Source organism: Nycticebus coucang, chromosome 11 (assembly GCF_027406575.1).
Source record: "Nycticebus coucang isolate mNycCou1 chromosome 11, mNycCou1.pri, whole genome shotgun sequence".
Classification (NCBI taxonomy): domain Eukaryota; kingdom Metazoa; phylum Chordata; class Mammalia; order Primates; family Lorisidae; genus Nycticebus; species Nycticebus coucang.
The window spans coordinates 79,244,260-79,254,947 of record NC_069790.1 but is presented as its reverse complement, the minus strand read 5'-3'; the positions used below and the strand labels follow the sequence as shown (position 1 = coordinate 79,254,947).

The following is a 10,688-nucleotide window of genomic DNA, read 5'->3' as shown; positions in this document are numbered from 1 at the left end:
TCATTCGTATACTTGCCTTAATCTCTTTTACTGTAATTTGAAACTTCTTTTTACATGCCACAGTGTAAATGGTAGTATCTTGCATACAGTAGGTGGGTGGGTTTTTGAGTTTTCTGTGGGTGGGTTTTTGAGTTTTCTTTTTTTTTCTTTGAGACGAGTTTTGCATTTTTTTGACTGGGCTGCAGTGCAGTGGTGCAATCACAGCTCACTGCAGTCTCTAATTCCTGGGCTCAAACTATCCTCTTCCTGCCACCATGCTTGGCTAATTTTAATTTTTTGTAGAGATCCTGCTATGTTGCTCAGCCTGGTCTCCAACTCCTGGCCTCAGGTGATCCTCCCACCTGACTTCCCAAAGTGCTGAGACTACAGGCATAAGCCACTGCACCTGGACTAGAATAAATGTATTTTAAACTGAGTATCACCATGAGATGCATATGCCCATATTTGTTGACCAAAGTGGGTTATAAATGCTTGAAATAAAGTTCTAAATTATTGTTAGTTTTCTCTGACTGTAGAATATTTTGTCATTTAACTACTTGACTTCTCATGATAATTTCTATTCTTTTGTCAAAATAAGTGATGTTGTTTTCTGACCTAGATAGTGTTAGATTCTTAGGTTCGAGTCTCTATCCAGTGCATCTTTGTATCTTCTTATTTTTTCTCTTTTTACTTTTGCTTTTCTTTTAGAGGTAGGGTCTCTGTCACAGACCAAAGTGCAGTGGTGTGAGCACAGCTCACTATAAGCCCACTATGAATTCCTGGGTTCAAGTGATCCTCTTACTGCCTCCACCTCCCAAGTAGTGAGAATGGTAGGTGTACACCTCCATGCCTGGCTAATTTTTAAAAAAATTTTTCTGGAGTTGGGGGTCACACTACATTGCCTAGGCTGGTCTTGAACTCCTGGCCTCAAATGATCCTTCCACCTCAGCCAACCAAAGTGCTGGGATAATAGGTAGGAATCACTGTGCCCAGCCTGTATCTTAATTTAAATTCAGTTTAAGTTTAGAGCTCCTGGTATATGTGTAATTTGTGCTCTCAAGTAGCTCACCATCTAGTAGGAGAAATCACGTAGAGCTATAAAGGTAGGCACTGTTATATAATGTTGTAAGGATAGCAGTAGGATTGTCTTCAAAGTGAAGCTTTAATAGAGGAAGGAGGGTGACAGCTGGTTGGGGAGTGTCAGGAAAGGCTTTCTAGGTGGAGTGGTTTTTCTTTTAGTTCACCTGGACTTTCCCAGGTGAACAGTGAGAGGAGTATCACAGGCCAGACATTGAGTGTGTGTTTCATCAGGCTGCATTTTAGGAATTGTAATCAGTTCTTAGAAGGTTCTTTAAAGAAATTCTTTTTTATTTTTTAAAGCTTTACTCTTTTCATACCTCTTCTTTCAAGCTCAACAAATGACTTTCAACTTGTTTAAAAAAATAGAATCCATCACATGTGAACTTTCTCCATTTCTTGCAATACCCTATGACCTATAACTTAATCTGAACCTACAACCACCCTGCATTTTCACTTACAACAGAAGTGGAGTCTCTGCTCCTTTCCAATTATAGTACCTCTTACTGTGCTCTGAATTTTCTTGCAGTCTCCTCAGGAACCCAATCACCCCCATACTATGACATTGAAATAACTTTGGAAGATTTTCAGTGACTTATTTGTGGATAAATCAAATGGAAACTTTTGGTCCTTATCTTACTTGAACTTGTAATAGGTTTGACTTATTTTTTGAAATACTTCCCTCAAGTGGCTCATGGGTTCTGTGCTTTAAAAAAAATCCCTGATTCTATAAGTGCTCTTTTCCAGTTTCCTACAGATGCTTGTCAGCATCTATTGCCCCCCTCCCACCCCTGACATTTAGGATTTGTCTCTACTGCCCCCTCCCACCCCTAACATTTAGCATTAAGCATTTTGATCAGTAACTGTGAATTACTCTATTAGAATTTGTCACTAATAGAGGATAGGATTGGTGATCAGATGCATAGTTTGAAAATTTGTGAGGCGTTTCTGATGTTCTTCCTATGGGATGAGGAAACTATAAAAGAGACATTTATCTGATGACTGTTAGTCCTCATTGTATTTGATCTTTGCAAGCTCTTTGACTTATTGTTTTTAAACTGTGTCTTCTTTTGGATTTTGCCATTCTTTTCCTGTTTCTCTCTTCTTGAACACTCTTTAGTCTCTTTGATTGCTTTCATTTCCTCTATCCACTCCCAAATTTGGGGTGTTTTCTGGGTGTCTGAACCCTGGTTTCTTCATTTCTGTTTGTTTTGCATTCTAGAATTTTTTTACTAAATCATCAGATCTTTTTTTTGTGGTTTTTATGTGGTCCTCACCTCTTCTGAACTATAGAACTTAATTTCTGTCTACTGGACATTTCTATCTTGATAGTGAATGCACTACTAGTTCTACAGTGAAAACCTATAAATGAACAAATACCCTGTTTCCCCGAAAATAAGACAGTGTCTTATTTTAAGGTGTGCTCCCAAAGATGTTGCTAGGTCTTATTTTCAGGGGACGTCTTATCTTTCCTGTAAGTAGTCTTATTTTTGGAGGATGTCTTATTTTCGGGGAAACAGGGTAGTACAAGTTCTACATATGAAAAAATGAAATGAATTCATTGTTTTTCATTCCTGTCTCTCTTTTCCTCTGGTAGTCTTTGTTACCTCTGTTAACTATGCAGTTAGTTAAATGTGTCTTGTTCCCCACGTAGATGATGAGTTCCTTAGACGCATTGTGTTCGTCTTTGCATATTTAGTGCCTAGCTTAGTGCAAAACTGAAATCACTATGTTAGTTACTTAATCAAGAAACTTGGGAATCATCCTCGATTTGCTCTACCTAATCACCCATTTTCAGCTTGTCACTAAGTCCTCTTACACATTATGCTATCTACAAATTTGTCACTTCTTTGACATTCTTAGTGCCACTGTCCTTTTCAGTCCTTTATTATGCTACTTAGGCTTTTATCTTATTTTATTTTTAATGTTACTTCCTGCTTTATTTATTTATTTACTTATTTAGAGACAGGTTCTTACTCTGTTGCCCAGGCTAGAGTGCTGGGACATCAGATTAGTTCACTGCAACTTCCAACTCTTTTCAGCCTCCTGAGTAGCTGAGACTACAGGCATGTGCAGCAACTCCTAGCTATTTTTTCAATTTTTATTTTTTATTTTTATTTTATTTATTTAAGACAGAGTCTCACTCTGTCATCCTGGGTAGAGTGCTGTGGTGTCATACCTCACAAGAACCTCAAACTCTTATGCTTGAGCAATCCTCTTGCCTCAGTCTCTTGAGTGGCTGGAAGTACAGGCATGTACCATAGCACCCTTCTAGTTTTTCTTTTTTTAGTAGAGACAGGGTCTCATTCTTGGTCAGGCTGGTCTCGAACTCCTGAGCTCAAGCAGACCACCCACCTTGACCTCCCAGAGTGCTAGGATTACAGGTGTGAGCTACTGTACCAGTCTTTTTTCTATTTTTAGTAGAGATGGGGTCTTGCTTTTACTGTTGCTCAGGCTGGTCTCAAACTTGTGAGCTCAGGAGATAATCCTGCCTTGGCCTCCCAGTCTTAGAGGTGTGAGCCACCATACCCTGCCTTGCTTAGGCTTTTAATATAGTACTTTACTAGCCCCTGTGGCTCTATTCCATAGGAGTGCCTGTAAATTTGTTTTCTGGGAAGATAGAAAAAGCCCAGAGTTTGTAGTGTTTGCTGATTTTTATGGTGTAAATACTCTCATCACAGTCAACTTTACGATACCTGCATCTAAAGAGAACTGGCTCACAGAATTCCTGAAAATTTAACGGTGTGCTCTCAAGAGCCAATATGAGTCAACTTCAACACACTGTTTTGTGACTAATCATCCATACCACTGCCAGAATTATTATTGTAGAATACAAAGCTGACAGTGCAGTTTCTCGGCTTAAAATGACTTAGAATTCGAACATTTTGGATGTCTTAAAAACCTCTTTTCAAACTGCCTTCCAACCTTTGGCACCTCATATATCATTTTTTACTGTTTCTGCCCCACATTCTATGATGTTATTATAGTTAATATTCCCCATATTTATCAAAATACGCCTTGGCATAGGCTGCTGCTAAATCTTCCCTTTACTTGGAATGACCTTCTCCTTGACTGCCTGGTCAAGTCCTTAATTCTGAGGACTACTTGGCATATTAGAAGGAAATGTGGTCTCAGAATTAAGAAGTAGCCCAAGCATCAGTTTTCCTTTTTTTATTCTATTACAGTATTTTGAAAATAGTCAAAAATATGAGTCTTTACTTTGAGCAGGATGATACTTTCAGCTGATATATGGATTAATTACTTTATCCAACTATTATTGAGCACCTTCCATGTGTCTGTTCAGGTATTAGGGATGTAGCAGTAAACCAAGCAAAGACCTCAGTCTCATGGAGCATATCTTACAGTAGATATACACAATTTCAGTTTTCTTTTAAATACTCTATTTTGCTTATTTTATAATCTCTGTGAGGGCAGCCTTATCTATATCTACCATATGGTTAGGAGGTATGGTTTGTACTTACCTTGAGCTTATGTCCGTTTATCTGTTTTTATCTTCTGTTTCTCTCCGTTTTTCTCCTATTCACAGATTTGTGGACTTCCATATATAAAGACATCTCCTTAACATCTAGCATCACTTCTTTTTTCTATTAAGGCTCTATTTTGGACAGCTTTTCTTTCCATTTACTTATTTCACTCAGAAATCCCTAAATTTCAGTTATCTATAAGTTTGTATTTCTTACTTTTATTAAAACTCTAGATTCACTTTATTATAACAGTGTTTGTGCGTTGATCTAGAGACATAGGAGGCTATAGATATTACATATCGCCAATTTTCCTATTGTCTTTTCATTGGGAATAATCTTGTTTTCTTGAATTAAAGTTAATGGTTAGTAGATGGTTAGTAGTTATGTTTTTAATCTTTTTTTTTTTTTTTAAATAGAGACAGGGTCTCACTCTGTTGCTGAGGCATAGTACAGTAGTGTGATCATAGCTCACTGTTACCTTGAACTCCTGACCTTAAGAATTCTCTCACCTCAGAGTAGCTTGGATTATAGGTGTTGTGCCAATGCCTGGCAAATTACAAAAACTTTTTTTTTTTGGTAGAGATGTGGTCTCACTATGTTGTTTAGGCTTGTCTCTAACTTCTACAATGTAGCAAGACCCCATCTCTACAAAAAATTATAGGCTTCAATTTCCCAAAGTGCTGGGATTATAGGCATGAGCCATTGAGCACAGCCTGTGATTCATCTTGCTGGGTCTGTGTTTAATCTTTTACAATGTTTCCCTTCCTTTTGAGTCACCACAAAAGTAAGTATTTAGCAGTATAGTGGTTCAGAATATGGGCTCAAAATGTTAATTATGTTCTTCTCTAACTGTGATTGTAATTGTTATTATTTTTCTTTTTACTTTTTTTTTTTTTTATTGTTGGGGATTCATTGAGGGTACAATAAGCCAGGTTACACTGATTGCAATTGTTAGGTAAAGTCCCTCTTGCAATCACGTCTTGCCCCCATAAAGTGTGACACACACCAAGGCCCCACCCACCTCCCTCCTTCCCTCTTTCTGTTCCCCCCATAACCATAATTGTCATTAATTGTCCTCATATCAAAATTGAGTACATAGGATTCATGCTTCTCCATTATTGTGATGCTTTACTAAGAATAATGTCTTCCACGTCCATCCAGGTTAATACGAAGGATGTAAAGTCTCCATTTTCTTTAATGGCTGAATAGTATTCCATGGTATACATATACCACAGCTTGTTAATCCATTCCTGGGTCGGTGGGCATTTAGGCTGTTTCCACATTTTGGCGATTGTAAATTGAGCTGCAATAAACAGTCTAGTAGAAGTGTCCTTATGATAAAAGGATTTCTTTCCTTCTGGGTAGATGCCCAGTAATGGGATTGCAGGATCAAATGGGAGGTCTAGCTTGAGTGCTCTGAGGTTTCTCCATACTTCCTTCCAGAAAGGTTGTACTAGTTTGCAGTCCCACCAGCAGTGTAAAAGTGTTCCCTTCTCTCCACATCCACGCCAGCATCTGCAGTTTTGAGATTTTGTGATGTGGGCCATTCTCACTGGGGTTAGATGATATCTCAGGGTTGTTTTGATTTGCATTTCTCTAATATATAGAGATGATGAACATTTTTTCATGTGTTTGTTAGCCATTCGTCTGTCGTCTTTAGAGAAAGTTCTATTCATGTCTCTTGCCCATTGATATAAGGGATTGTTGGCTTTTTTCATGTAGATTAATTTGAATTCTCTATAGATCCTAGTTATCAAGCTTTTGTCTGATTGAAAATATGCAAATATCCTTTCCCATTGTGTAGGTTGTCTCTTTGCTTTGGTTATTGTCTCCTTAGCTGTACAGAAGCTTTTCAGTTTAATGAAGTCCCATTTGTTTATTTTTGTTGTTGTTGCAATTGCCATGGCAGTCTTCTTCATGAAGTCTTTCCCCAGGCCAATATCTTCCAGTGTTTTTCCTATGCTTTCTTGGAGGATTTTTATTGTTTCATGCCTTAAGTTTAAGTCCTTTATCCATCTTGAATCAATTTTTGTGAGTGGGGAAAGGTGTGGGTCCAGTTTCAGTCCTTTACATGTAGACATCCAGTTCTCCCAACACCATTTATTGAATAGGGAGTCTTTCCCCCAAGGTATGTTCTTGTTTGGTTTATCCAAGATTAGGTGGTTGTAAGATGTTAGTTTCATTTCTTGGTTTTCAATTCGATTCCAAGTGTCTATGTCTCTGTTTTTGTGCCAGTACCATGCTGTCTTGACCACTATGGCTTTGTAGTACAGACTAAAATCTGGTATGCTGATGCCCCCAGCTTTATTTTTATTACTAACTGCCTTAGCTATACGGGGTTTTTTCCGGTTCCATACAAAACGCAGAATCATTTTTTCCAAATCTTGAAAGTACGATGTTGATAGGAATGGCATTGAATAGGTAGATTGCTTTGGGAAGTATAGACATTTTAACAATGTTGATTCTTGCCATCCATGAGCATGGTATGTTCTTCCATTTGTTAATATCCTCTGCTATTTCCTTTCTGAGGATTTCATAGTTTTCTTTATAGAGGTCCTTCACCTCCTTTGTTAGGTATATTCCTAGGTATTTCATTTTCTTTGAAACTATGGTGAAGGGAGTTGTGTCCTTAATTAGCTTCTCATCTTAACTGTTGTTGGTGTATACAAAGGCTACTGACTTGTGGACATTGATTTTATATCCTGAAACATTACTGTATTTTTTGATGACTTCTAGGAGTCTTGTGGTTGAGTCTTTGGGGTTCTCTAAGTATAAGATGATGTCGTCAGCAAAGAGGGAGAGTTTGACCTCCTCTGCTCCCATTTGGATTCCCTTTATTTCCTTGTCTTGCCTAATTGTATTGGCTAGAACTTCCAGAACTATGTTGAATAGTAAAGGTGACAGAGGACAACCTTGTCTGGTTCCAGTTCTAAGAGGAAAAGCTTTCAGTTTTACTCCATTCAGTAAAATATTGGCTGTGGGTTTGTCATAGATAGCTTCAATCAGTTTTAGAAATGTGCCACCTATGCCTATACTCTTCAGTGTTCTAATTAGAAAAGGATGCTGGATTTTATGAAATGCTTTTTCTGCATCTGTTGAGAGGATCATGTGATCTTTATTTTTGCCGTAATTGTTATTTTTTATATATATGGAGTTTTCCGTTTTTATTTAAGCAAAATGGATCTTTTTTGTAAACAAACGCAACACAAGGCCAACAAAAAAAGGGAATAAAAAAAGAAAAACAAAAAGCCTAGGATTGCCCCATCAGATGTGCTCCTTCCTAAATGAAATGGGGCTTTCTGCACTTGGGCATCAGCCTGGTTACTGTTTCAAAGCACTAGAATTGGATATGAACAGAGAAACTAGCCCTAAAGTGCTTAAGCATCTTTGAGTATCCCACTGGCTCATGGATTCCTTTTGAAGTGCCACTTGCAGAGGCCAAGGCATGTATGTGGAGAGGAGTTTCCTCCCCTTGCCAGGAAATGGCTTGCTACCAGACAGTGCCTGTGGACCCAAGGTTCTGCTGTGCCAATCAGCAAGATTGGCTATAAGTTTTGGTGATGGTGATTGTAATGTCACTGTGCAGGGGTGAAGAGCTGCCTGTGGTGCCAAGCAGGTCTGGTGTAGAAAATGTACACAGGAGACTGTGACCAGTGGCTGAGAGGGAATAATGCAGTAGCTGCTTGGAGGCTTCTGTTACTTAGCATAAAAAATGCCCTTGTTGCACCGAAAACATACATGTGCAGAAAATTGCTGATGTAAACATGCACTCTAGTCACAGTTGAGAGAAAGCCTCAGCTTCACCCCTTTAAGCCTGTTTAGGGTCCACATGCAAGCTTCAGCTGATTTTGCTGCTGGAGAGATGTCTGGCTAATGGGGCAGCTCTCAGATCTGCCAAGACTATTGACCTCTAAGAGCTAGTGGGTCATCCCTGCCTGCCTACCTGCCTTGAGGCAGCTGCAACCACATTGGTGACATGTCTGTGGTATGATACTTATTTCCCCTCTTTCTTTTATTTTCCAAAATTTCAGTAGAAATGTGGCTTACAACTATACTAGATCCTCTGTAAGTTAACTACCCAAGGGACTGTAACAAACTGATCACCACACCGAGGTGGTCAACATAAGGGACTAAGCCTACTCTACTGAAATGGACATGTGGAGCATGTCTGGTCTATGAAAATCAGGTCAACTTAAGGAGGTGATCAATGTAGGGAGATGGTCAACCATGGAGGTTCTACTATATCTCAAGAGGCATGGGGCAGGTCAGTCCTCAGCATATTTGTAAAGGAAATTACATGAAGATGACAAACCCATGTCCTATAATGATGCGCATAACCACCCAGTTTGAAGGCTCCTCTTGTCATTGTGGTCACTTGGACTGTTCTGTTGTTTAATAACTGTGGTTTAATACTGAGTAATTGGGACTTTCTTCTTATTTTTTCCTCCAGAATGTTATAGAGACTTTTTAAGTGAAGACTTTGATGTAAAGACTTATACTTCTCAATCTATTCATCAAGCTGTAATTGCTGAACAACTAGCAAAACTCGCTCAAGGAATCAGTCAGTTGGATAAAGAACTACACCTACAGGTAATTAATCTTTAGGATTGTGCAGATTTTTCAGTGTAACATGATAATTCAGCTTTTTAAAATAACTTTATTGTTTTTAGCTATAAATGCATATTTATATAAACAAATATTACTACCAGTGTATGATGCCCCATGATCGCATTAATGTACACAGCTATGATATAATTAAAAAAAAAACAAACAAATATTACCACTATGACTTATTTTTCAAAGTACATTTTTGAAAAATTTTCTGTAAACACTTTTTGTTAGTTGAAAAACTAATTTTTATGCCCAGTGTTCTAATTTGGGTGGACTGGAGAGAAACTGAGGTATGGAGGGCAGGTGTAACATGCTATATTCAGCTCATGGGTAGCTGGTGAGCTGTTATGTGGGAGGGCTGCCCTAACTCCTGGAGGCTGTAGAGCTAAATTACACATCGAAATCTGTAATCCACAATCTGCAGTCTGTATAAGGGAAGAGTCTTGTGCACCTTTACAACCAAGGGAAGAAAAGTGGCAACATTCCAAAGAGCAGTTACGTAGGCATGACTTCACTGTACACAGTTATGGCTATCCAGAATACCTAGACAACGTCCTCATGTCCCATACCCAAGGCCATGGGAGAGAAAGCCAACACACTTTTTCCTGTCCCTACACTAACCTACCTCCTCAAAACCTTTTGTTTGTATTTCCTATGCACCACTTTAACAATATGTGCTGAATATGTTGTAAGCAAAAATTGCACAGAAATATAGTGGGCAGAAAAATAGAATGCCTTTGATAAAGGTAACAGAAAATAGAATTCTGGAAATGAAACAGTATGAATAAGGAAAATTAGGATGTTACATTGGCAGCTCATACTTTACAAACACAAAGTATAACACTTGCTGAAATCACAGAAAGTTGATGTATGTTATGGTGGGTGGAAAGCAAGATAGGCAGTTAGGAAATGGGTCCTAATTTCAGCTGTGCTGTTAACTGACTTTCACATCACTTAATGTCAGTGAGTCCTACTTTTTTGAAAAAAATCTATCAAATAGGTTGAAATGAGGAAGAGGAAATTAGATAATCTTGAAGTTTCCTTCCTTTTCTACAATTCTGTAATTTTTATAGGGTGATTTTATGGTGTATTTTCTTTTTTTTTGAGACAGAGCCTTAAGCTGTCGCCCTGGGTAGAGTGCCGGGGCATCACAGTTCACAGCAACCTCCAATTCCAGGGCTCAAGCGATGCTCCTGTCTCTGCCTCTCAAGTAGCTGGGACTACCGGCGCCTGCCACAACGCCTGGCCATTTTTTGGTTGCAGCTGTCACTGTTGTTTGGCGGGCCCGGGCTGGATTCGAACCTGCCAGCTCAGGTATATGTGGCTGGCACCTTAGCTGCTTGAGCCACAGATGCTGAGCCATTTATCGTGTATTTTCTAGTGTTGCCTTTTGTCTGAGAAAGTATTAATAAATATCTAATTGAATGAACAAATGTATGAATAAACTGACTGTGACCTACATTTGTTATAACATGAGACATTTCCACTCAACCTTTATGTGTCTTCATTTCTTTGAGCAGCTTATAATTGGGATGA

General features: G+C 38.6%; 1 protein-coding gene across 1 annotated transcript in view; it reads left to right on the top strand.

The window, feature by feature from the left end:
- Positions 1-10,688, top strand: part of COG5 (component of oligomeric golgi complex 5) — a 332,964-nt gene that overhangs the window by 1,228 nt on the left and 321,048 nt on the right. Inside the window, exon 2 of the mRNA XM_053554011.1 lies at positions 8,992-9,131. Within this exon, the coding sequence (XP_053409986.1) occupies positions 8,992-9,131 (140 nt within the window). The remainder of the gene's footprint in view (positions 1-8,991; positions 9,132-10,688) is intronic.